Source organism: Enhydra lutris, unplaced genomic scaffold (assembly GCF_002288905.1).
Source record: "Enhydra lutris kenyoni isolate GAN:26980312 unplaced genomic scaffold, ASM228890v2 scaffoldscaffold38, whole genome shotgun sequence".
NCBI lineage: Eukaryota > Metazoa > Chordata > Mammalia > Carnivora > Mustelidae > Enhydra > Enhydra lutris.
Window position 1 is genome coordinate 15,612,172 of NW_019154122.1, and position 26,422 is coordinate 15,638,593.

Below are 26,422 nucleotides of genomic sequence, written 5' to 3' on the forward strand. Positions count from 1 at the left end.
GTTCTCGGAGGCCGCGCCAAAGAGAACGAACGCAGGCAGGGGGGCTAGAATGGGGCGGAAGTCGGCCTGATTCCAAGAGGACAAGGGATACTCAGTTAACAAGGTCTTTGACCCTCTTCAGGGAGCTGCTGATTTAAAACCACGTGTAGATGAGCCTCTGCCCAAATAAGCAGCGAAGGTCTGTGTCTGGTTTAAAGCACAGGCTGAGGGGCTCACAGATAGCTCTTTCTGGATAACAGATCATGTGAAGTCAGCTGGAAAGGCCCAGAGAGGTCAGCCAGCCAGCCACCTCCTTCCCAGAAGAAGCAGTGGGCCTAGAAGTGAAGACATTGTCCAGAAGGCGCTGAGGGGCCACTGGGCACATGTGACTGACACATCTTACCAGTCACGTGCACAGTCTTCCTTTGGAGGCCTCCAGAATTTCTTGTTTGAAACCTCTAGTGGGGGAGCTCCTGGGTGGCTCAGATGGTTAAGCGTCTGCCTTCGGCTCAGGTCATGATCCTGGGGACCTGGGGTTGAGTCCTGAATCGGGCTCCCTGCTCAGCGGGGAGCCTGCTTCTCTCTCTGCCTCTCTCTCTTTGTCTCTCGTGAATAAATAAATAAAATCTTTTTTAAAAAAAGAAAGAAACCTCTAGTAGGGGAACCTGGGTGGCTCAGTCGGTGAAGCGTCTGATTTCAGCTGAGGTTATAATCCCAGAGTCCTGGGATCAAGCCCCGAATCGGGCTCCCTGCTCAGCGGAAAGCCTGCTTGTCCCTCTCTATCTGCCCCACCGCTCCCCCCCACTCGCTCACTCTCTCAAATAAATAAAAGTCTTTAAAAAAAAAAAAAAACTTGCAGTAAACATGCTCAGTGTTGCCGATTTTCTACCGTCTGAATAACATACTCATATAAAGTATTTAAATTTTGTGCCAGAAATTACTACTAAAGTACATTAAATTTTTCCTTTTATCCTTAGTGGGGAAAAAAAACTTCATGAGTCCTGTAATTGGAAGATACTGAAAAGTTGTAGAAATTATAGGAAAATATGCTCAAACGTGTTTCCTTGTCACCTTGATCACTTGATGAGTCCCTGTGGTGGTTCTCCCTGCCGATACAGGCTCTGAGACTTGGTCCCAGGGCTCTGCCCAGATGCCTGGTGTTTTGGCCCCCTCTGGCACGTTGTCGACAACCCAGAAATGGGCTTCTGTGATCAAAATGGTGAGGGAGTTGCCTCCCAAAATAAAATGTTCTTTCTTTGGCCGATCATCTGGATAGAGCTTCCTGTTAAGCATCGCCTCTGATGGACCAGAATGGTCCCTGAGGCTGATACAAAATCAGATCTAATACTGCCTAAAAAACAGGCGTGAGGGGCCAGCCACATAGGTAGCTCAGTGTTGTAGGGCCTCTGAGGGAGCTTGTTCCCGCGAACTTCTCGGTGGCTGTGTGGCAGGCAAAGCAGAATGTGGGTTTTGTCCTCACTCCCCATGTCCCTCCCTTCTGTGTGGCTGAAACACAGAGTCCATTTTATTTACTCCGTGTCGTCTCCTCCTCTCGTGGTGCATGTTCTCCCTCCAGCTGAGGACTTGTGAGGATTGGGGCCTCGGGGGCAGGGGGGCGTCTTTTGGATTTGGGAAGGAGGGCTTTGATTTCTGCTGTAGGGTAGCAAAGGATTTTTGCCTGCTTTCTATGCTGCCTTTTGGAATTAGAAGTTGAACCGGGGGCGTGTGTTGGCTTTGCAGTTTTATTTGTCTTTGATTTTTTTAAGAGTAAATATTCACTGCATTTCTTTTGTTGGAAAACTGTGTAAGACACATGGCATTGCTGTCTAGTGGTGTATAGCTTTTTCCCTGTCTGAGCCAATTTTCTGTTAGGAGTACCTTGTTATGATTTATTTCAAATAACTCAGGTTAAAAAGTAAGCGGGTCTCTGACGTTTTTTGTTTCAGCTCAGAGCACAGTGAACCAGTATTAGAGACACATCTGATCGCAGCATTTCCCAGCGAAACACAGTTGCTATTGATGTCCATAATTGATCACTTTATTAACTGGGGAAAAAAGAAGCTTTATTGAAGCAATAAAGCATAACTTCATTATGTCCCGGGTGCGGAGAGCAGACACGTTGGAAAGTGGCTGACAGGCTCCCATTTCAAGGCTGATTCTGATAATGATAATATTTAAGGAGCATTGATTGTTCTCTAATTGGATTTTTCTTTCCGTAGGCCTCTTCTGAAGAGCTGAAAGCCGCGTACCGGAGGCTGTGTATGCTTTACCATCCCGACAAGCACCGAGACCCCGAGCTCAAATCACAAGCAGAACGACTGTTTAACCTTGTTCACCAGGCTTATGAAGGTCAGCGGAGGGCTTGGCTCCACGCGGACGCCCTGGAAGCAGCTGCTCGATTTTTAAGAGACTTGATTTGTAGAGGACAGAAAGAGAGTCCTTAGACGTGTATAAGAGAGGAGGGTTAGGTCAGTGCTTTCTTACTGACAGGGTCCTTTGAAAGAGTAGTATTTTGCTTCAGAAATCAATATGTGTCCAGTGAGTGGGAAGCGCGAGTGCGGGCAGAGCAGCGGACAGGCTGGGCTGCAATGAGTCGCTCGATGGCTTTCTTCTAAAGGGAGCTCTAGTAAAAGGCTGATTGCTGCCGACAAGCCCCCTTTGTTCTCTTGTTATGAGAAGATGTACAAGAACGTTTTTTTTTTGGCCCCAATTTTATTGGCTCCGGAGCATTCAGTGAAGGAAAGGTTCTAATAGAAGGAGGAGAACGATCTTAAGGAGGCCAGCAGGGAGTAGAGTCAAGTAACGCAGGGTTTTCTGCTTACATCTCAGGTACTAGAGAAAGAAAATTCTGTAATGTCATTGGGTGTAAAACGTTCAAGTCGCTGATGGGTCCCCGGTTTCTGTCGGAGATGGTGGCGAAGCTCTTGGTCGCGGTGGTGTTGGTCACACAGCGGCGCAACTGCCCTCAGTGCCCCATATCATACACTTCAAAGCGGCTAAAATGGATTCTCTGTTATGCATATTTTGCCACAGTTTTAAAAAGAAAGATTAAAAAATATTAATTTACTCCTAGGACACACACCAAGTAAAACAGGCTGTTTATTCCAGAGCCATTTGGTCATTTGCTCCTTGGTTAGACCAAAAATTAGTAACATGTTTCTTTAGAGAATAAAGACTTCTTGTTGCAGTCGTAAGAGCATATGCTGTATTTCACTTAGTGGTTTTACTGTAAAATTAGATTTTACTGAGGAGGAACACTCGGGCCGTGGCACGTGGCGCGGGTCTGAGCTCAGTGGCGGGTCTTCATCGCACATAACTCCAGTGAGACCGCTTCCACGGTGGTCCTGTCCAGGAGCCTGGTCCTTCTGTCGCATCCTGCAGGCTAAACGGCTGCGATACTTTGACTGCTGTCCAGATCACCCTCACAAATCAGCCCATTCGTGTGGTTCTGGAGATTCAGGGAAGAGTTAATAGAAAACCCTCGCGGAATTGGTGGAAGTGCTGCAGCAGCAGAGCTGGCCCCAGTGTTCACCCTAACGGGGAGACCAAAGCAAAGCCGTGAATAAGTAATTCCCTATGAAATACTCCAGAGCAGCTCGAGAAGTCTGCCTCCCACGTTTTCCAGTGGTCAGCATTTCTTTCTTCCCCATTAGATTTGAATATGGATAGAATCATTTACATCGTTTTTTTAATTAGGCCTAAAAATATATGGGAAGTCTCAAGGGAGAGAAGATTCAAAGGTCTTGAGCAGAAACTGGCAGAGGAGAAGAGGAATGACCATTAGCTTTCCTGACACTTGTGTTCAGTTCGGACATCCTTCCAGTGGCTTCATCCCTCACTGAAAGACTTTGATGTACTGAGTTAGGTGACGTGGGCCGCCACCATAGTGTCAGGTGTTTGTGTCCTTAAATGATTTATAAAAAAGGAAAGATCGGGGAAAAGAACCTGTCTTTGGAGTTAGTGAAACTCTGTAATAGAGCAAATAATAAATCAACTTTTTCTACAATCAGAGCCTGTCTGAACAGGCTTTAGAGACTGGAATGAACAGCCCGGGTACGTTACGGGCTACAGCAGAAACCGAGCTCTGTTAGAAACAACTGTTCTTTAGGGACACTCGGAAGCAGCCTCCTATAAGGTGAACCTCACAATTTAAGAGTAGCTGAGACACAAAAAATCCAGTATTTCTCATTCGTGTCCACCTTTCAGCACATCCTAGATCAGATCTAAGAGGCGGTTAGGAGGAAGGACGCACGGGATGGAAGGTTGGGGTTGGATAGGGAAGAGGAAGAGGTGAGCTTACCGGGTGATGTTGTCTCCGGCTCCGACGGGAGAATTCCGTGCTCTCTTAGCATGTGTCGTTCTGAATTTGCAGTGCTCAGCGACCCCCAGACCAGAGCCATCTATGATATATATGGGAAGAGAGGACTGGAAATGGAAGGATGGGAGGTAAGAGAAACTGCGCATCCTGTGTCCCGGAAGAGCCCTCCAGCTCCACACCCTGCGATCGTGGGTTGGAGAATACCGAGAGGCGCCAGAGTCCCATCCTCATTGGTCTTTTGGTCTCAGAGGCTGAGTTCTAGGCTCGGCTGTGCCTCTGCGTACCTCTGTGTACCTGGGCATGTCAGTCACCCAGCTTGTCCTCAGTGTCCTGACCTGTCGGGTGAAAAGCTAAGGGCGTAGATGCTGCCAGTAATTCCTAACCCCAGGGAGGGCCCAGGCCGGTTGTGGGGTTGATGGAAGACCGTTTCTGCAGAACACAGTTCTGCCTTCACCTGCATTTCCTGCGGCCCCCCGCCCCCACCCCCCGGGCGGCACGGTTCTGTGCCCTCTCTGCACCCCAGCTTACCGGCAGCCCCGTCTGGGACGTGTTCCTGCTGGTCACGTGCCGTGCGTGTGAAAGAAACGGAAGCACAGCACAGTTGAGAACGGCCGGGCTAAACGGCCCGTCGCAAAATAAGCCGCCCCCCACCCCCGGCAGCCAGGCTGTGTGAAGAGTCGCAGAACTCACACAGTTCTGTGCTCCTTCACGCCACCTCCGCCCAAGCCTCGTGCACGTCCGCGCTACCCTCTGCAGCAGGAAGGCCCGAGGCTCGAGTGGGAAATCGAATGTGAGAATTAGCGGGAAAACTCTTTAAGTTGCTGTAAGAACGTGTAGGTGTTAGAATTTAATTTCATTAAAGAGACTTGGTTCTGATGCCCGAGAAATGGTGGGAGGCTGTTAGCGTTAAACTGGCCTTCACTGGCTTCTCTCTCATCGCATAAATTACAAGGCATATGCAAGGGCATAAATTACCCTTGAAGTTCTCTCGGTATGTCATCTCGAGCCGGAGGCCTCTCTTCTAACTAGTATTGGAGCCTTCTCCAGGCCTTTGGAGAAGGAGTGCAAGAGAAGCCACACGGGTTCTAGTCCCTTGCCACTGCTGCTTCGTATTTATGGCCGCTTATGGGCCATCTTCTGCCTGTGGCCCGGTTTTGGATGCCCACGCAATAAATTGTAGTTGCTAACGTTTATAAAAATGGGAGGTTTTACATAAATATCCAGTTGTCTGTCTTCTCTTGGAAAAATCGGAAAATCTGGTAGCAGCATATCTGAATTGTCCTGTGAGGAGCCTCTGCCCCGTGGGCGGGCCGTGCTGTCGCCGTCCTAGGGCTTACCACCTCCTGTCGTCTGACCACTGGCCCACCCTTCGTCCACGTGTCCCACCTGGCTCCAGCAGGCGTTTGGGTTCTGACCTGTGGCTTGATGGAGGCAGCAGCACTTCACGTCACTTTAGTTCCTTGTAGCAAAGCGTTAGGTCCTATAGCTTCACATTTTTCCATTCCTGAAAGGAAAATAGAATCCCGTCGTATTTACTGACTTTGTCCTCATCCTTTGTGCACATGGTCAAGCTCCCTTGTGTTTTGAACACGTGGGTCAGTTGGGGTTTGGATGGGTGCATTCAGGGCCCCTGAAAGGCCGGAGGCTCCCGCTTTGGAGTCTGGGTGGTTAAATCCCAGCACCATCAGCCCATCTAATGGAGTGGCGGGATAACGTCTTCCTGACAAAATAACTGCCTGGTTTCCTCTCACCAAACCAAATTATCTCCCCATTAGAAACAAAGCAAAACCACACACACAGTAATGATTATAAAAGTATGTAGGCAGTCACAGATGGTGAATGGATAAGCTTTTCTATTCATATATTTTAGTAAGCTACTTTATAAGGAAATTAAGTTCTCATCGATCAGAATTGGCTTTTTTTTTTTTTCATTGATAACTAAGCTTTTTTGCATTTTGCTTTTTTTGCATTGATACTAAGCTTTCACTGAAGATAAAAATGCCTTCAGGGAAGAGCACATGAAGATAACTCCCCGATATTTACTAAGAAAGGTATGGGTGCCTGACATACGATAGAAACAGAGCCCATTGTTCATGTCGCACAGGAACGGTCTCACTCCAGAGCATTCTGTGCGGCTGGCATCCTGACTTCTTCAAGAGACCGTCGCGCACCTACTGGTTAACGTGCGGATTCTCCGGCTTCAGCTGAGTTCCCTTTGCGCTGTTGCTGGTGTTGTTCAACTTTTAAACTTTTCTAATTGCTGACAGTATCCGCTTGCCACATACCTGTTAGTCTGAACATACAGGCAGTGGCTGGAGGAGGGAGGGCACTGTCAAAACCATAGCACCTGAGACGCCTTTAGTCCCGAGATGTCAGAGCCCGCCTGGCGGGCCCTGGGGAGGAAACCTGAGCTTGTTCAGGCTGCACAAGGTACAAGCCCTGCTTTCGGCCATTAGTCCGTTTCAAGGTTTGTTTTGTTTAGTTTTAGAGAGAGCGAGAGTAAGCAGGGGTTTGGGGCAGAGGGAAAGAAGCCCGAGTGGTTTGCATACTCAGCACAGAGCCCGACAGGGGGCATGATTCCACAACCCTGAGATCATCACCTGAGCTGAAATCAAGAGTCAGATGCTTAGGGGCGTCTGGGTGGCTTAGTCAGTTAAGCATCGCCTTTGGCTCAGGTCATGATCCCAGAGTCCTGGGATCAAGTCCTGCATCGGACTCCTTGCTGAGTGGGGAGCCGCCTTCTCCCTCTGCCTGCTGCTCCACCCGCTTGTGTGTTCTCTCTCTCTTTCTCTCTTTATGACAAATGAGATTTTTTTAAAGGGGGCTCAGATGCCTAACCAGTTGAGCCACCTGTGCGTTTGCCCTTTTTTTTTCTTTTAACCTTCGAGAGGCTTTGTCATTCTCCAGCAGAATTCCGAAGGAAGAAGATGCAGACGTACAAGTGATCGCCACTTGTGAAACCAGCCATTTTAGTCACCCAAGTTGGTTAGCAGTGTTTGTGCAATACCCATGTTGAAAATGAACTTGGCTTGAGTGGCTAGCTTCACCTTTGATCTGGGAGTGCTTGGTGGCATTGAAGCTGGTGACCGTGAGCCGGCGGAGAGGAGAACCCGTGACTCAGTAGCGCTGGGAGATGTTCCATAACGTCCTTTGGCGTACACTGCCCGCGGTCTAGTTTTTGTCCGCAGGCCCTGCCCGTATCCACATCTCACTCTTCCCTGTCTCCTTGACGTCCATCTTACAACGGCTACGACAGCAGCCCGCATTAGGCAGAGCTGCGGTATGGTCAAGGTCATGAAAACAAAGACTTAGAAGCTCTCGCAGACTAAGGAGACGGGATGGCAGAAAGCAAGGCTGGAGCCTAAACCGGATCCCAGAACACACAAGGGGTGTTAGTGGAAGAGCTGATGAAATTGAGAAAGTCCGGGTTCCGCTCCTTGGAGTGCTCCAGGGTTGGCTTTGAGATTGGGCCGCTGTCCTGGGGCTATGTGAGGTGTTAACATCGGGGGAAGCTGCGGGGAGGGTGTAGGAGAACTTCCTGTACTGTCTTTGTAATTTTTCTAAAGTTCTGAATAATTTTCTAAAATTGTTCCAAAACCAAAGTCAAGTAGCTGGACTCGGGATTTTCAGAGCAGACAACCCCTCAGGAATCCTGTAGTCTAACCCCATCCCTGTGGCAGGGACCCGAGGCTTAGAGAGGTGACGTGACCCTCCCCGCACCCCTGAGGCTGCCAGGAGGTTAGAGGCAGGGTGGGAGAGCCTGCCTTCTGTCCTTCTACCACGCTGCCTTGCTTTTAGGGACCCCTACCCCCTCTTCCACAAGGCGGATCGATCTTCCTGGCTAGCGCAGGGACGGACCTCATTGGTGAATGGACAGTTAAGGTGAACGGGACAGGTGTGTAGAGTCAGGGGCTGCACGTGATCTGCCCTGTTAACGGAAAGTGTCTGGTATTCACCAGCTGGCATGTGGTTCTGGGCACTGTGTTCCTGGGTACGTCTATCTAAGGGTAACTGAGATGGAGGAAAGTGACGTGTGGCTGACTCGGTCTCCTTCCCTTCTCTGCCGTGGTGCACTGCGTGTAAAGGGCAGAAAGGACAAACTATGTTGGGAGCCTTGGAAGCGAGACTCTGCCCTGCGCTACCCAGCTCTTCACCGCTCTGGAGGTGCCAGTCGTCTTGACTTTGTAGTCCGCTCTGATTATGCACCAGCTGTTTGCCAAACCGGTGTAAAATTGACTAGAAATGGAATGACTTCACACGTTTGGAATATTTGCCTCTTCAGCTTATCACAGAGTATGGCAGAGAGAGGGATTTACAGCTATTAATTCAGTCAGCAAAGGTCAGACAGCTCTAGAATTTCTAAAACAAATCTTGTTTTGCTCTGGCCTCTGCAGAGCCTGACGCTTTCCAGTCTTATAACTCCTGAAATCTTACAAATCTGTGTATTTAAAAAATATCAGGAGAGAGGCATATTCACGGAGTCTGTGTTGCTGGTTAAAGCTTGGCTTGTCAAACTCATGCTTAGTCTGCAGTATCAACACCGGTGTCCCGCGGGACAGAGTGTTCGGTGGGAAGCCTTCTTGTCCAGGCGGAACAGGCAGGTTATTCCGGGACCCGTGCGGCAGGCGCTTCCCGTCCAGACCCTGCCTGACCTTGGTAGTGCAGCACTTAGGTCACCACTGGCAGGTTCCACAGTCATAGGTTGGGGTTCAGAGGTCGTGAAGAATTTCTAAAATACTTTAAATCCTTTTTTCCTGATCTTTCTTGATCTCCATGGTTAAATGGAGTAGTTGGTAACTTCTGTCTCTCTGAAGCTCTTTGGCTTTTATTCTCTGTGCTGAAGGGAGAAGCTGGTGGGAGACAGAGATGCCATAGAAGCTGAAGCCCTGAGCTTCCCTGCCCCGGCTCTGCCCCCAGCTCAGTCCGGGGTAGGTACGCAGGGTGGGTGCTCACACCTCAGCTGCAGAGAACCAGCGGGCTGAACCTCCGTATCCATTCAGTACGACCGAGGACGGTGCTGGAGGCCACAGAGCAGTCACTGGTGCCACTGATTTATTTGTTCTTGGATGATTTTTGTGTTTTTATTTTAAAACTTCCTTTACGAGAACTACTGCCCCCTTTTAGTAATTCTTGGTTGTATCGGGTTATGAGAGGAGAAAACGTTTTCTTTATTTTTTTCTCTTTACTTCCTGAGAGAAGTAGTAAACACATTTCTCAGTGTTGTTTTTTTGTTTTTGTTTTTGTTTTTGTTTTGGATAAGCCAGTTTTTATATTACTTTTTCTTTATTGCTGAATAATAAAACCAAGGTGCACAAAACCTAGACTATAACCCATTTATGTGTTAGAATACACATACACACACGTATGTGTGCACGGAGATGTCTAGAAGACACAGAAAATACACATACACACGTGTATGTGAGCACAGAGATGTCTAGAAGACACAGAAAAAGTCGATGTTAGCCTGTGGGAGGGATGGTGGGAAAGAGGGTGCTATAGGCGAGTTGCACGGTTTGCTTTATATCCTCCTGTACTATTTTGATTTTTTGCTGTGTGTATTTTTTTAAACAATTTTTTAAACTTGTGATTTCCAGGATTGCTTCTTCTCACATCACCTCCCTTTTTAGCTGTTCTGTGAGCAGCCTCTCAAGGCTCCTCTGTGTTTCTCCCACTGCTATAGGCAATGTGCTCTCAGGGCTTCCCCCCCGCCCAGCTCCTGATGCTGTCCCACCCTGATCTCGGTGTTTCTCACAGGCCGTGGCATCTTGGACCCTAAAATCACATGGTGCGGTTTCCTCTTTCACAGATATGGGGCCTTAGGCCCACAGTGGCCTTCTGTTGCCTCTTGGATATCTCTGCTTCATGACGTGCTAAGAAAAGCCGCAGTGGGAGGCCTTATTTCCTCATTGATCCGACATCATTGTGCGGCCCCCAGTATTCAGGGGGGTCTGCCCGTCAGTATGAGAATTGTGGGTATTGGGGCGCCTGGGTGGCTCAGTGGGTTAAGCTGCTGCCTTTGGCTCAGGTCATGATCTCAGGGTCCTGGGATCGAGTCCCGCATCGGGCTCTCTGCTCAGCAAGAAGCCTGCTTCCCTCTCTCTCTCTCTCTCTGCCTGCCTCTCCGTCTACTTGTGATCTCTCTCTGTCAAATAAATAAATAAAATTAAAAAAAAAAAGAGAGAGAGAATTGTGGGTGCAGAAGTGCACCCGACATCCTACGTTCTCAGGGTCCTATCGTACTGTAGTGTGGAAGGTTGCAAAAAATGCCCAACCTGATGGCCGAAGACCCCTTGGTCCAAGCCCAGAAGGCATCTCTAGCGATGGCCCCGGCGCGCTGGGGAGAAACGGCCAGGCTGTGTGGGCCCCTTTGCCCTTTGCTTCCGTCTTTAAGGTTTATTGTCTGTGCTAGGACCGTTGGGAATTTAGACCATGAGACTTAAGGTGATGTGTTCTTGGGGAGCCTGGGTGACCCAGTCGGTTAAGTGTCTGACTCTTGATTTCAGCTCGGCTCATGATCTCAGGGTGGTGAGATCGAGCCCCGAGCAGGGCCCCAGGCTGGGTGTGGAGCCTCCTTAAGATTCTCCCCCTCCCTCTCCCTCTGTCACCCCCCACCCTGACACTTGTGTGCGAGCTCTCTCTCTCACCCTGTCTCTCAAAAAATAAATGAAAATTTAAAAATAAGGTGATGTGTTCTTTGTAAGGTTCCTGCAGCCTCGCATCAGCTACTGAAACCAGGGAAATCGTGCTTCCGTCTCCCCGGAGAGCTGAGGAGAAGCACGGCCGCGGGGACAATGAGGACAGAGCTAAGTGGGTGTGACCGTGAGCCTCGCCTCACCACAGCCCGTGTCCACAGGAGAAAACCCCACTGGGCGTCGCTGGCGTTGTTAAGTCCTGGGGAAAGGAACACGACCCCAGGCCACGCAGACTCGCCAGTTAACCATGTCAGCTCTTTGCGTCTGTCTGCCTTGCTTTCTGGGTCCTTACCTGTCTCCTTCTACTGTGCCCGCAGGTGGTGGAGCGGAGGAGAACGCCGGCCGAAATCAGGGAAGAGTTTGAGCGGCTGCAGAGAGAGCGGGAGGAGCGGAGGCTGCAGCAGCGCACCAACCCCAAGGTGAGCCAGGCCCGCGCGAGGACGGCGCGGGGCGTGCGAGGCAGGAGGCCAGCCCGAGATCCGTGGTGCTGCTGGGGTTTTGTTTGTTTGTTTGTTTGTTTTTAAGGTAATAACGTACAAAACTGGTGGAACAAAGTTTTGTTTATCCAAGTGGCGTCTTTATGGAAAGCAGCTCCCGGTGGCTTTCAGCAAAGCTGTGGCCGAGGACCGAGAAAAGGGTTTTCAGCCGTGTGCAGGGCAGCAACACTAATCCCACGGTTCCCCAAAGCCAAGGCGACATCCCAGACAGCAAGCAGCACAGGCGGGTCCCCGAGACCCTTCCCTGCAGTCGAGCTGCCCACACTCTTGCTGGGTGACAGTCAGGGGACACTCGCTGTCAGGGAGAGGGCGGCCACCTGACCACACTGAGGCAGCTGGGTTCCCTGCATCGCTTGGGACATGGGACACTTCCAGACTGCCCTGTGCAGGGGCCTAGGCTTTTATCCTCTCCGGACAACGGGGCCGTGAACACCAGTCACTGGGCTCTTGTGGCAGCGACAAGATGACCCCCTTTGACTCGGTCAGGTCCCCAGGGGAGTTTGAGTCCTGTGACCTAGCAACGTGCCTGAGTCTGGGAGCTACTTCTCAGTCCCATGTACCGTATCTCTGTCCTTTGGTTTGTTAGGGAAGCGCGTTCTGAGTCCGTGTCCCAGCCCTGCGGCAAATGGGACGCGTCAGTCAGTCAGAGGTACCAGATGTGCGAGTGGCTAACCGAATGCGGCCCCGTGTTCCCGTTCAGTGCGTGGGTAAGCGAGGCTCGGCCTCAGTCAACGTGACCAGGGTGGCCTGGCAGGCGGCCCGAGCGTCTCCTGCAGGAAAAGAACAGACGCTGGTGTACAGCTGGGAGGGGCGATAATACGAACTTCTGATCAAATATATTCCCGAAAGTGGATTTTTTAAAGACTCCCACAGCAGTTAGAGGACTGTATATTCAGAACACTGCCGTCTATTTGAAGCCTGCATTTCAAAGTATATTTATAAATGCCCACACCTCTCTTTTCTACCCAGCCTCCCTGCAACAGATGATGGCGTCAGTGGTGGCGAGCGGCTTTTGGTCACAGGCTGGTGGAGAATTGAAACACCGGTCAAACCGACTCGGGGCGGGTGACATAGTCGAGGGCACTAAAGATCTCGGGGGCGCCTGAACCGTGCTCATGGGGGACCTTCGCGGAGCCAGCGGTCAGGGCCGCACACTGTGGGGAGGTCTGATTTGAGGGGTCAGCGCTGGCAGATGGAGCGAGGGCTGGGGAGATGGGCTGGGAGCCCGGCGGGAGCGCGCTGTTGCTCTGGTGTCTTTGCTGCACTGGCTGGAGCTCTGCCGCATTCAGAGCAACGAAGGGGAAAGAGAAAGTCACAGTAGCCTGAACCTCTGTGTCCTGCAATAAAATTGGCCATCTGGGTGTGCGCAGTGATTGCTTATTGGGAGTCTGTGGAAATGTGTCTCCGGGCCATGTTTCTGTGGAATGAGGGAGCACAGCTGTGACCGTTTCACACAAGCGTGCAAGTTATTGTAAAATTCCTAATACTGCGCTACTTGGATAAACCGCTTCCAAATAAGACGGTTTCTAACCAGAAATAGTGAGTGATAGCCAGATGTGGGCTATGCAGCATTTCAGGGAGAGGTTTTGAGCTGGGTCTTTTATTCCATTTCTGAGGGTTTTCTTTTCATAGTGGAAGGGTTTGGAACGTTCTCATCCTAAGAAGACAGGGTGATCTCCTCTGTTAAGAAAACCACAGAGGAAGGACACTGCCGATGACCATCAGGCTGAGCACTGACCTGTGCCAAGGGACTGGAAGGCAGGTTCCGTTTTTGGCACTGCCGTCTGAATCTTGGACAGGCATTTCTCTCTGTTGTTACCAGAAAGAGTTTGTTGGGCGGGGATTTTCTAGTAGGATGTGTGTACCAAGAACAGGCAGAGAGGTCAGGTGAGAAAAGTCACAGATTGGAATTTCTGACTCTGATACAGTGATGCGGGACCCGGAGCAAAGCATGTGATCTGTGCTTCGTCTTCTTGTCTGTAAAATGAAGCCATTTGGGGGCGTCTAGGTGGCTCAGTCGGTTGAGTTGTCGGCCTCTTGTTTTCAGCTCAGGTCATGATCTCAGGGTCGTGGGATTGGGCCCTGTGTCGGTCTCGATACTCACGGCAGAGTCTGCTTGTCCCTTTCCCTCCCCTCTCTGCACCTCCCCTCAGTCGGTCTCTGTCTCTCTCTTTTTCTCTCCCTCTCAAATACATAAAATATTTAAAAAAAAAAAAAAAAAAGAATGAAGCTGTTTGGCTTTTCTGTCATACAAGCTGGGAAATTACTTAACCTTTTTTTTTTTTTTTTAAGATTTTATTTATTTATTTGTCGGCGGGGGGGTGGCAAGCAGGCAGAGTAGCAGGCAGAGGCAGAGAGACAAGCAGGCTCCCCACTGAGCTGGGAGCCCAGTGCAGGACTCGATCCCAGGACACTCATGACCTGAGCTGCAGGCCACTGCTTAACCGACTGAGCCACCCAGGCGTCCTGGGAAATGATTTTAAAAATAGGAAACAGGAGTTAATTTATTAGAGACAGACAAGCCTGTTAAAGAAATGCATAGTGGTACTTATCAGGTACTAGTGAGGCTAAGAACTCAATTTCATTTCCGTTTTGCCTCCAGCACTGCATGGGAAGCGCTTGGTTTGGTCAGGAGGTTCTGGGCCCGTGGTGGTTGGGTCTGGATGGGGTCTGGCAACCGGGATTTCAAAATGGTCCTCTGACAACACCATCAGCCTTCTGCTGCGGCCTTGGCCCAGTGGTGTTCAGCGTGCCCAGCTAGCTGTGAGTCCTGGCTTGTACGAATGAGCTTGGGAAAGCACTGTGGGGCTCAGAAATGACAGCGCAGCCCCCAGCTCCGGTGTGCGAGCCGGCAGCGGAACGCGTGTAGACACGCTCACGAGCAGATGCCAGAGACGGTGTGGTGGAACCTTCCACTTGGAGTCAGGAGCCCTGCACAGGGATTCAGAGTCCTCCCTCCCATCCTGGTCCCTGGGTCAGGCTGCTTCTCCTGTCTTAGCTCAGTTTCCCCTTGCGTGCAATGGAAGGTTTGCCCCAAAACCCACTGCTTAGGGTCAGAAGACCCCAAAGTCCTTAGTTTCCTCGCCCCTGTTTTCTGTGTTTGCTGCATGAGAGGAAAGTCCTCTGGCGGAGACCCCCAGGCTCAGGTTGGTTGCATCCGAGGACCTCCCGGGCCCCGGCACTGAGCAGCTCTGGGAGGGTGTTCGCGGCCGGGCCAGACAGCGAGGCTCGTCCCCATCGAGAGCGCCACGTACGACTGGACTGTCGCTGCACTGCCCCGGCCACCCTCCCTCCCTCCATCCTCCGGATCTCTGTCTCCTTGTCTCAATCCGTTTACAGAGCTTGCCTTTTAAAGACTTAGGATCCCACCATAGGGTTGTTCCGTGTTGCATTCACTTGAGATTGGTTCCCTTGATTCTTTCCTTTGTTAATGCCCGGAAGCCGTCCCTCCCTGCCACGGCGGCCGCTCTGGGGTCAGACAGCGGACGTTACTGCCGCCTTCTGGGGACCTTGTTCCCATTCCGTGCGAAGCAGAGCGCTAAGTCACAAGCTGTTGGGGAGCCGTTGGGGGGCCGCCGCCGTCTGCCTCCGGGGGTAGGCGGGCCGCCTGCTGATCCCATTACGGAACAGTTCAGGGGCTCGCTGCGTCCTGTCCGTTTCCTTTTCGCCGTTCAGAGGTCCACGTAAGCTCCCTGGCAAGACCTCCTCTCTGATTTCCGGAAGGCCGGCTTATCGGCCTGGTTCCTGCGATAGCTTAAAAATAGGATTCCGCTTTATTGGGAAAAGAATTTAAATAATGTATCAAGGAAGACATGTAACAGTAAAAATATTTTTAAATCCCAAAACGTTTTCATAAAGATGCAGGATTACATTACTCAATTATTTTTAAAGGGTTTTTAAAAAGCTGTGTCTCGGGCGCCTGGGTGGCTGTTGGTTGAGCGACTGCCTTCAGCTCAGGTCATGATCCTGGAGTCCCGGGATCGAGTCCCGCATCGGGCTCCCAGCTCCACGGGGAGTCTGCTTCTCCCTCTGACCTTCTCCTCGCTCATGCTCTCTCTCACTGTCTCTCTCTCTCTCAAATAAATAAAAAATAAAATATTTAAAAAAAAAATAAAAAGCTGTGTCTCGGCTGCCGCGGCTGACGGTCGTAGGCATTCGAATGAGCCCGTGGCTATGACTTCAGTCTGTTCGGGGGAAATGGCTCTGATGTCATAAACCGACTCGGCTTTGCTGACAGGAAAATTGTGCCGAAGGAAAGCTCTTTGGACCCATATGTTTGTTGTGTTCGATGGCAGGAGGGGACGATTTAGCGTTTGCAGAAATAGGCAGCCACCGCAGGGGAAGAGACTGGGAAGTTGTCGTAGAAGATGGGACCAAGTGAGGAGGCAGAGCCTTTGCGGGAGGCAGGAGGCTGTCCTCCCCCATCCTGTCAGCGTCACCGCTCCGAATCAAGGTGTCCAAGTGAGAGACTGCTGTTTGGGGGGTGTGGGGACACGAGGGTGGGGCCATCCTTGGAATTCCGGTGAGTCTACATTTGATCCTCGCTGAGCTCAGGCAACACAGGTTCTGACTCTGATCCCACAGCGACTCTGCGGACACGACCTCAAGAGCCACCCTGGGCCCAGCAGCTGGAAAGCGGCTGCACGTTGCTCTTAACGCACTTGCCTCCTGGGGGAAGTTTCATTTAGTCACTGAGAATGCGTTTGACAGAAATTTCTCACGTTATCCTTATGGCCAGATAAAATACAAACATGACAGTAATTCAGAACGGAGCATTCCTGACTGAATGAACGACTGATTCCCCTCAAAGAGGGTTGATGAATGCACCATCTCCAGCCTGGTGAGAAGCTTCTCGTCATGGGAGAAGGGCTGTCACGTGGCATGCTCAGAATTTCTATGAATGATGTCAGTGAAGATGTGTCTGTCATATTCTCCGGTGACCCAAGGCCAGAGGACAAAACCACAGTTCTAGAATATCACAGTGAACTAGAGTGGAAAGGTGACCCGGGCTAGCTCAGAGAAGAGGAGCCGGGGAGAAATGGTGCTCTGCACTGTCTGGGCTTACTACTAGCAACAGCAGTTTAGAGCAGTGGTGGGTCGGGGGTGGGTAAGCTAAAGGTGACTCGGGTTCACAAGGCGGTGTAGACCGGGTGCCCGTACCGAGCCAGGCCCTGCTCCAGATGTGGGCGTGCGGCAGAGAACGGCAGACAAGCCCCTGCCCTCTGGGATTCGAGTTGAGAGAGACAGATACTACACCACAGACGCGACACGTAAATTATGTACTATGTTAGGAGGCAATAATGCCGAAGTGGGGAGATAGGGCGAGGTAAGGGGGGAGGACTGCAGTTTTAGATGGGGTGCTCGGGCCTTGCTGAGCAAGCGACACTGAAACTAAGAGGAGAGAAGAGTTACCGTGTGGGTATCGGGGAAGAACCTTCTGGATGGAAGGAGCAGCCAGTTCAAAGGGATAAGGTGGGTCTGGTATGTTCGAGGAATAGCAAAGAGGTGAGTATGTGCAGCAGTGGTGGAGGGAGTTAGTAGGAGCTGAGGTCAGAGAGGCACAGCTTCCCCCTCCCTGTGGAGAAGCAGCAACTGGTCTTAATTTGTGGTAGTTGCGGAGAACAGAACCAACAGCTCAAAGACGATTTTGGCTTGGTGCGAGGAACAAGGCGGGCTGCTGGGGACTAAAGGAAACCACACTTTTCTCCACCATCTCATCCTGAACACAGAGCAGCAAGGACCTACATCTTCCAGGGGGGTGGGGGGGTGGGGGGAGTTATATAATTAAGATAAAAATAAGTTTTCCCGGCTGTTCACAGAGTCAGTGTGGGAGTGGATTCCCGGCCGGCAGGTGGTGCTCCCATCCGGGCTGGGTGGAGTTCTCTGATGACCTCTGGGTTGGGGTGCGGGGGGGTCTCTCTCACTCCAGGCCCTGCCTGTGAGTAATGGTGTCATTTGGTTATGTGGCTCTTCCCAGGGAGGAAATTTTTGACACTTACAGGCACAAGAAGTCTACTGATTGTTAAATATGCATAAGGCCTTTTTGAGATTTTAATCACTTTTAAAGATTTTTTTATTTATTGGAGAGCATGAGTGGGGGGAGCAGCAGAGGGAGAAGCAGACTCCCTGCTGACCAGGGAGCCCGAGGCGGGGCTCCATCCCAGGACCCCGTGATCATGACCTGAGCCAAGGGTAGACACTTAACCCACTGAGCCACCCAGGCGCCCCAAGATTTTAATCGTTTTTAAGGAGACTCTAGTTTTGAAGTCTGAGGTATGGGAACATTTTTCTCAGTTTTTTTGTGGTCTAAGTAATACGCATAAATAGTTGAGAAAGTCAGTTACTCGACCTACTACAAAAACAAGTTCTCGCCGCTCCCCGCTGGTCTTTCCAGGCCTCGCTGCTGCCCCTGCCCTAGAGGCACCAGAGAGAGGGGGGAGCGGGAGGGGGGAAGCAGGCTTCCCGCAGAGCAGGGAGCCCGACGCAGGGCTCGATCCCAGGACCCCGGGATCATGACCTGAGCCAAAGGCAGACGCTTAACAACTGAGCCACCCAGGCGCCCCTGCTCTTAGGTCTTCTGTCTCTCACCCATCCTATTGGCATCCTCTGAGGCCCCGCTTCACCCTCCCTGGTCGCACTCCAGTCTGGAGCCTGCTCTCTGGCCTGCTGTACGGCTGGGGCCCCACGACTCTCCTCACTGGCTTCCTAGGAATGTGTTTCTGTTCGCTCAGGCAACACCTTGTTCCCCAGGAGCAGCCACAGGGGCACTGCTGGGCCCGGGAGCCCGGAACAGCACCCCCCTCCCCTCAGTGGGCTCCCTCTGTCCCTTCCTGTGGAGAAGACCCATCTTCCAGCAGCTTCATGAAGGGAAATCCTGGAAGTCAAATTTCTTGGTTCTTTTCTCCCCCATTTTATTGTCTCTTGAAAGAGAAAATAATAACATAAGTACTTACACATACACATGCGTACAGCGGATCACATGTGACGTCTGAGCCCTAACAGTGGTCAGGGACGTGGAGGTACACCCCGCCTGACCTGGGACAAGAGTCCTGCCTGCACCGGGCGTCCGCCTCCGTGGCCCCCTCCTGCCCCATCTCTGGGCCGCAAAGAAACACCAGTCAAAGGGGGTCATTCTGTTGCCTTTTAAACTTTGTCACAAATTGGATACGTGCTTGAGTGATCTGCTGTTTGGTTTTTATTGTTTTCGAGCTTCACAGAAGTGGTCCGTGCTCTAGGTGGACTTCTGGGACTTGTTTTCTACCCACACCTCCTACTCGTGCAGACGTCTGTGCGTTTCGCGAAGTCGTGACTCAGTCATTTTCGCTGCCGTCCGCAGTGTACGCCTTCCCCTGCGAGTGGGTGTCTGGTCTCCGGGTTTCTGCGTCCACGAGCTCCTCGGTCTGAGCTCGAGGGGTCCCAGGACGTGTAGAAGTTCAGCTGGGAGAGGTGGTGCCGCAGCATTTTTCCGGAGGTGAAACGCGGCCTTCCCCTAACTCAGAATGTCTCGATTGGATCTTCAGACCTAACTAAGCGTAAAGCTGGTGTCTGGGTCTTTCTCAGTGTGTGTATAGATAGACACGCACATGGTAGGAAGTGTGTCTCAGCGTTTAGTGAGAGCTCTGTGTTTAATGTTAGAAATGGCTGCTCTTGATCTGTTTTAGACCTAAAAAACAACAGGGTTTTTTTGTGTGTGTTTTTTTTTCCAACCTACAATTCAACAGGATGTGAAGCTCCAGTTTGGAAGTCATCTTTCCTCTGAACTTGGAAGACCTCATTCCAGTGTCTTCTAGCTTCTGGGACTGGTGTTGAGAAGACCCATTCCTGTTCTCATTCCCATGTGGGGTGGTCTTCTCCCCCTGTGGAAGCCTGTAGGGTTTTCCTGTCTGGGCTGGCGCAGCTGCGTGTGGGAGGCCTTGGGTGAGCTGCTCAGTGGAGTCCGGAGTGCGCAGTGGACCCACCCCCCAGCCCCACGCCCATGCCGCAGCCCTGGCGCGTGTTCTCACGTTCACTCTTCCGAACTCTCCTCTCCTTCTGTCCACATTCCTTCCGTTTCACATATTGGGCCCTCTGGACTCATCGTCTCACTTGCTAATGTTTTCCTCTCTGTTTTGCATATTTTTGATCAGTTCTACTTGTTAGAGAGTTTCTTTTTCTAGGTGGTTTTCTTGCCTTCCTATCAGTGTGAAAAATCCTGCCGTATTTTTTAATAGCCAAGAACTTTATTCAATTTGTTGTTTTCCAAATTCTTGCGGAGGTACAAGGAAGGGCTTTGGTTCTTGAACCGTGTAGAGAGTTGCCCTGTGTCCTGTCCTATCTCTGACACCCCCCAGCTGTGTGGCCTTGAGCAAGACACGTGGCCTCTGTTCTTGGTGTCTTCATCTGTGAAATGGAGACAGTAACAGTAGCCTCCTCGTTATTAATGGAAAGGTTCAACGGAGTAATGCATGTCGAATACTTCAGAGTGTCCCCAACACTTACTAAGCGTTCATAAATGCTGTTTTTTAGGATTAATGCAGTCTCTTTTACTGAGCGTATTACTTAGTCATTTCCTGCCATTTTCTTTGGCATTTGTATCCTCTGCTTCTTTCTGGTTCTTTTTGATCTTTACTTGGTTTTAGACTTCCATGTTGGAGGTTTTCCTCAAATGTCTGCTAATCTCTGGCCGGCTGCCCTTGAGGCATTGAGACTCAGGGGACAGTCATGGACTTGGCAGGGCTTGACACCGATAACCTTAACTCTGGGGTGTTTGGAAGGAGACTCCCATCCCCCGCACCCACACAAAGGTTAGTGTTGAAAGGCTTTTTCTACCTACCAGGTGGTACTTCTCTGGAGAGGAAACCCCCAGTCTCTCACCTGGCTGCCGGCAGTCTTGTTGCTGAGGGGTGGGAAGTCGGGAGCGGACCATTCCGTGTGAGTCTCCCTTCACCTCGTTCCTTGCTTACAGTACCTGCCTCACCCCACCCCACCCCAGCCCACTCTGCCTCCGCTGGACCTGGCATGCCTTCCTGTGATTTCTTCAGAGAGCAGGCCTCTGTCACTGGTCTCCTTTGAGTGGGCGACTGGTCCCTCTGGTCCCGGAGCCAGCAGAAGCCTCGTATCTTTCTCTGCTCAGTCAATGACCACCTCCATTCTTTTCCAGTTTCTAGTAAGGCTTGGTTTGCATCTTTTATCCTGTCGCTCTTGGTATTCCTTGAGTGTCACTTTGGGAGGGAGGAGGGTTTCAGGAGAACAATCCTATTGGTTTAACCAAAAATCCAAATTTACTTATTGGAGATAATTGCACCAGAAGACTGATGTTTGTCCATAATCATGGAAATAGAGGAACCAAAAGTGGCCACAACTCTGCAGATGCAGTGTCTTCAACTTAAAAGACTGTCGGGGGTGGGGGGGGAGCCTGGGTGGCTTCATCGGCTAAGTGTCTGACTCTAGATTTTGGCTTAGACCGTGATTTCGGGGTTGTGAGATCGAGTCCCATGTCAGGCTCTACGATCTGTGCAGAGTATGCTTGAGATATTCTCTCTCCCTCTTCTTCTGCCCCTCTGTCTCTGTCTGTCTGTCTCTCTCTATCTCTCCCAGACAAAATCTTTAAAAGCCTGTCGAGTTGGAGAGCAGACCTGGGGTCACCAGGGGTTGGATGGAGGGGAGGGGAGGAGAGTGGAGGAACCCGGCTCTAAATGGGCAACACAAGGATCCCTGTGGCGGTGGAAGTGTTCCATATGCTGACTCGTTCTGGAGGCATGAACCCAAGTAGGTGATCAGGTTGTATACAGTTAAATGCACGTGCCACAAATGAAAAAGTAAATAAAACTGAGGAAATCTGAACAAGAAGGTTGGATTGTATCAATGTCAATATCCTGGTCATGATACTGTACTGTAGTTGTGCAAGACGTAGCCATTGAAAGAAATGTGATGCATCAGATCTCTCTCATTTCTTACAACTGCATGTGAATCTACAATTATCTCGATAAAATTTTCAGTTAAAAAAAATGGGGTGGGGGCGCCTGGGTGGCTCAGTGGGTTAAGCCGCTGCCTTCGGCTCAGGTCGTGATCTCGGAGTCCTGGGATCGAGCCCCGCATCGGGCTCTCTGCTCTCTAGGGGAGCCTGCTTCCTCCTCTCTCTCTCTGCCTGCCTCTCTGCCTGCTTGTGATCTCTCTGTCAAATAAATAAATAAAATCTTTAAAAAAAAAAAAAAAATGGGGTGGCTCAGTCGGTTAAGCGTCTGCCTCTGGCTCAGGTCATGATCTCCGGGTCCCAGGATGGAGCCCCACATCGGGCTCTCTGCTCAGCGGGGAGTCCACCTCTCCCTCTGCCCCTCCCCCCACTGGTGCTTGTGTGCACACATGTGCTCTCTCAAATATATACATAAAATCTTTTTTTAAAAAGTGCAGATTCTCAGGGCAGCTGAAGGGTAGTCTCGGGCTGCTACCTGGGAATGTGTATTTGAACAAGCTCCAGAGGGAATTCAGATGGTGGCTGGATGGGAACTATTAGTCTGCCGGTGGCGCTCTTTTTATGTAACGGTTAAAGAAAAAAGAGTTGACTTACGAGTGGTTCGTTGGACGCTAGGAAGATGATGACCCAGTGGGCTTGTAGTTTAGAGGTTGGACCAGATGCTTTAAAGGGGATCTCTCCAGCTATAGCTGCTAGTGTTCAGCTCCTTAAATCTGTGATTTTTACTGAAGACCTCAAAACCTGAGACACTGAATAAATCATACTCACTTGCCAAGTCGTGCTACATTGTTATTACTGTTACCTCGTTGCTTGAAGACAGTTTGAAACTTTGGGTTTCTGGGTCCTGTGCCCCGGAGTCGAGGTACTTTGGCAGGGGGAAGGCAGAAACTGGCCTGTATGACAGATTGAATCCTCCAGCTCCTACACAGTCACAAATGTCTCAGCTGGCAATCTGTGGCTGTTGTGTGTCCCACTGACAGTTTTTCAGTGCGTCATGACGGTATGTAAAGAGCTTCATAACTGTCATCGTTGTTTTATATGCTGATAGCAGAGTTAAGTACCGTGGAACGAGGGTCAGCCAACTGAGGCCTACTATCTAGTTTTCTCCAGCCCGTGAGCTAAGAACCACTTTTATTACATCTTAAATGGTTTTTAAGAAATCAGAAAGGATAAGGGCGCCTGGGTGGCTCAGTGGGTTAAGCCTCTGCCTTCAGTTCAGGTCATGGTCTCAGGGTCCTGGGCTCGAGTCCCGCATCAGGCTCTCTGCTCAGCGGGGAGCCTGCTTCTCTGCTTACTTGTGATCTCTCTATCTGTGTTAAATAAATAAATAAAATCTTTAAAAAGGGGGCGCCTGGGTGGCTCAGTGGGTTAAGACCTCTGCCCGGCATTCTGGGATCAAGTCCCGCATTGGGATCTCTGCTCTGCTCTGTGGGGACCCTGCTTCCCCTCCTCTCCCTGCCTGTCTCTTTGCCTACTTGTGATCTCTGTCAAATAAATAAATAAAATCTTTAAAAATAAATAAATAGAATCTTTTAAAAAATCAGAAGGATAATTCATGACACATAAAAATGATATGAAACTGAGATTTCAGTGGTCTTAAAGTTTTACTGGAACACAGCAACACTCATTCATTTAAGTATTACCTGTGGCTGTTCATGCTTCCCGTAACAGCACAGGCTTGAGCAGTTTCAACTGTAGTTGCCCACAGAGCCTCACGTGCTGTCTGGAGCCGAACTGCAAAAGTTTGATGACCCCGCTCTACTAAAAAATAAGGTGACATGTGTGGGTATTTTCCTTTGTAAACTCTTTTTATTTGAAAAATGGGAATTAGTAGTAAAAGAACACGAGCCTGGCTGTGTTCAGTCAGCAGGTGTTGGGAGAGCTCTGGCACATCGGTTTGTCTAGCCTTAGATCTGTTTTTTCTTTTTCCTTATCTTTTTTGATTTTCTGTCAAAATTCGGACCTGACTTGCATTCCTCAAAGCTGGGACTTCTCGTATAAAAGCATTTTGCCTTGAAAGTTTTTGAAAGTGAGTTGTAAGTTGCAGCCAAACGCCTGGTTAGCGCGTAGAGAAGAAAGCCGTCCGGTTCTGGTGCTGGGGCCAGTCCGTTTTCAAAAAGTTATTTCCTTGAGCTGGAAGAACAGCAGAAGGCAGGCATCCAAACCACTCCTTAAAATATTAAAAGCCATGTCCTTGTGAGCTCACAGTGACGTGATCATTCATCTCCGGGACAGTCTGTTTCATCAGCCGTGGCTGGCACTGGAGCCTAACATTCTGTGTGGCGGCTCTCGTGACCTTTCTGGGTTAGTCCTTTTCCGTAGACTTGGATCAGCACCAGAGGCTGTTGAGTCTCAAAAGCCACTGGCCGGTTGAAGTATTTGGTTATTTTGGCCTTGTTTAAAGAAACAACAAGATGGTTGAAAAAGTGATGACGTGAGCAATATTTTTTTTTACTTTGAAAGGCTCTTCTGGTCTACGGCCGTACCACCCTGAACACGCCCGATCTCGTCTGAAAGGCTGTTCTGGGCGCTGATGGGACATTTGATAGTGCAGAGTTAACACAAATATCTATCACTTTAAAAGTTTTCTTTGGGAAAGGAAATAAAACCATATTGAACATTATTCTGGAAGTTTTAAGCCAATGCAGTTTGACAAATTATAAAAGAGATGTAAATGTTGAAAGGGCTGTGATTTTCGGTGTAAGATATGATTGCCTGTCCGTAGAGAACCAACCGCGAACTCTCAGGACGAACGCGCTGAGCGAGGCAGCCAGTTACGAGACCCGCATACCTAGGACAGCGGGTTTTTGCCCTTCCTGCCGTCAGCACCTTGCAGGTTACGGAATAACCTCTCCTGCCTGCTCTCCCTGCCTCCCTCCTTCCCCCCTCCGACCCCCAGCACGGCAGCCAGACTGAGCCTGCGGAGACTCAGGTCAGACCCGGTCACCCTGCTCGCGGAGCTCGGAGGCTGGCATCGTTCCCTGTCAGCGGCATTCGGCCCGTGGCCCATAGATGCGGCGACCGCCTTGCATCATCCAGACCAGGACACTTTTGAGAGTGTGAAGGGGTGCTTAAAATCATTAAAATCTTATAGTTTTTTGAAATGTTTATTGACCAAGGCACCTGGGTGGCTCAGTCAGTTAAGCATCTGCCTTTGGCTCAGGTCATGATGCCAGGGTCCTGGGATTGAGCCCCACATCGTGCTCTCTGCCTGGCGGGGAGCCTGCTTCCCCCTCCCGCTCTGCCTGCTGCTCCCTCTGCTTGTGTGAGCACGCACGCATGCTTTCTCACTCACTCTGTCTCTCTCAAATAAGTACATAAAATCTTTTTTTAAAAATAAATAATTTTTAAAGTTTAAAAATGTTTATTGAACAACACTGGTTTTATTATATTGGAGAACCTACAAAATGGTTTATTCAAAAACTACTTCAGAAATATTTCCTTTAAAAAATGTACCTATGTATATTAAAGCAAACTTTACGGGGCTCCTGGGTGGCTCAGTGGGTTAAAGCCTCTGCCTTCGGCTCAGGTCATGATCCCGGGGTCCTGGGATTGAGCCCCACGTTGGGCTCTCTGCCCAACAGGGAGCCTGCCTCTCTGCCTACTTGTGATCTCTCTCTATCAAATAAATAAATAAAATCTTTTTTAAAAAGAAAGAACGAACGAACAAAAGCACCTCCAGAGAGGCCTAGAAGAAAACTGCAAGGTGTCCCGTGACCTAGCTCCGAAGGCCACACCAGTCACACCCACTGGTCTGTAGGACAGGAGCGAGTCTCTGGTCCTGGGCAGAATCAAGGAGAGGGCTCTACAAGGGTCAGATGCCAGCAAGCAGGGCTCGCAGGGAGGCTTCCTCTGGACCCTCGCTCCTGCCTTGCGGCACTGCTCTTTTCTTTTTTTTTTTCTTTTTAAGATTTTGGGTTTTTTTAATTTATTCAACAGACAGAGATCACAACTAGGCAGAGAGGCAGGCAGAGAGGCGGGGGAAGCAGGCTTCCTGCTGATCAGAGAGCCCGATGCGGGGCTCGATCCCAGGACCCTGAGACCATGACCTGAGCCGAAGGCAGAGGCTTAACCCAATGAGCCACACACAGGCGCCCCGCGGCACTGCTCTTTTCCCAAAGAATGTGCCTTCCGTGTGGTGGTCTTTCTTCTGTAACATTGCCCACCATCTTTTTGCTTGTTTGGTTTTTTTTTAAGATTTTATGTATTTGAGAGAGAGAGAGAGCATGAGAACAAGCAGGGGGAGGGGGCAGAGGGAGAAGCAGGCTCTCCACCACACAGGGAACCCAGTGTAGAACTCAGTCTCAGGGCCCTGGGACCATGAGTTGAACCAAAGGCAGATGCTCAACAGACTGAGCTACCCAGGTGCCCTCCTTACCTACCATTTTAATACATTTGTATTTAGTAAATTTGAAATCTTTTTTTTTTTTCTTTTTTTAAGATTTTATTTATTTATTTATTTATTTGACAGAGAGAGAGAGAGAGAGAGAGTGAGAGAGGTAATACAAGCAGGGGAAGCAGGAGAGGGAGAAGCAGACTCCCCACTGAGCAGGGAGCCCAATGCGGGGCTGGATCCCCGGACCCTGGGATCATGACCTGAGCCGAAGGCAGCTGCTTAACAGACTGAGCCACCCAGGCGCCCCTAGTAAATTTGAAATCTTTAGCATATTTGATTCTTCTCTGTATGCTATAGTATTCCTTTTTTTTAAAAAAACTTATTTATTTTTCTCACCATAGCACATACCTTCCCCAATGTCCACCACCCAGCCACCCCATCTCTCCCACATCCCTCCCTGGAGAGCTACCCTCAGTTTTTAATCCTCAGAGATTAAGAGTCTCTTACGGTTTGTCTCCCTCTCTGGTTTTGTCTTGTTTCATTTTCCCTCCCTTCCCCATGACCCTCTGTCTGTCTTCACCATAGTATTCTTAATTGAGAGTATTTTCTCAATTATAAATTTCGACTTTGCAGAACATATACTTTGGC

General features: G+C 50.1%; 1 protein-coding gene across 2 annotated transcripts in view; it reads left to right on the forward strand.

Annotated features, from left to right (window-relative positions):
• LOC111154694 (DnaJ heat shock protein family (Hsp40) member C11) overlaps window positions 1-26,422 on the forward strand; it is a 70,105-nt gene that overhangs the window by 20,155 nt on the left and 23,528 nt on the right. For both annotated transcript variants that reach the window (XM_022514535.1, XM_022514536.1), the window contains exons 2-4: window positions 2,199-2,328; window positions 4,352-4,425; window positions 11,307-11,408. In XM_022514535.1, coding sequence (XP_022370243.1) covers window positions 2,199-2,328; window positions 4,352-4,425; window positions 11,307-11,408 — 306 coding nt within the window. The remainder of the gene's footprint in view (window positions 1-2,198; window positions 2,329-4,351; window positions 4,426-11,306; window positions 11,409-26,422) is intronic.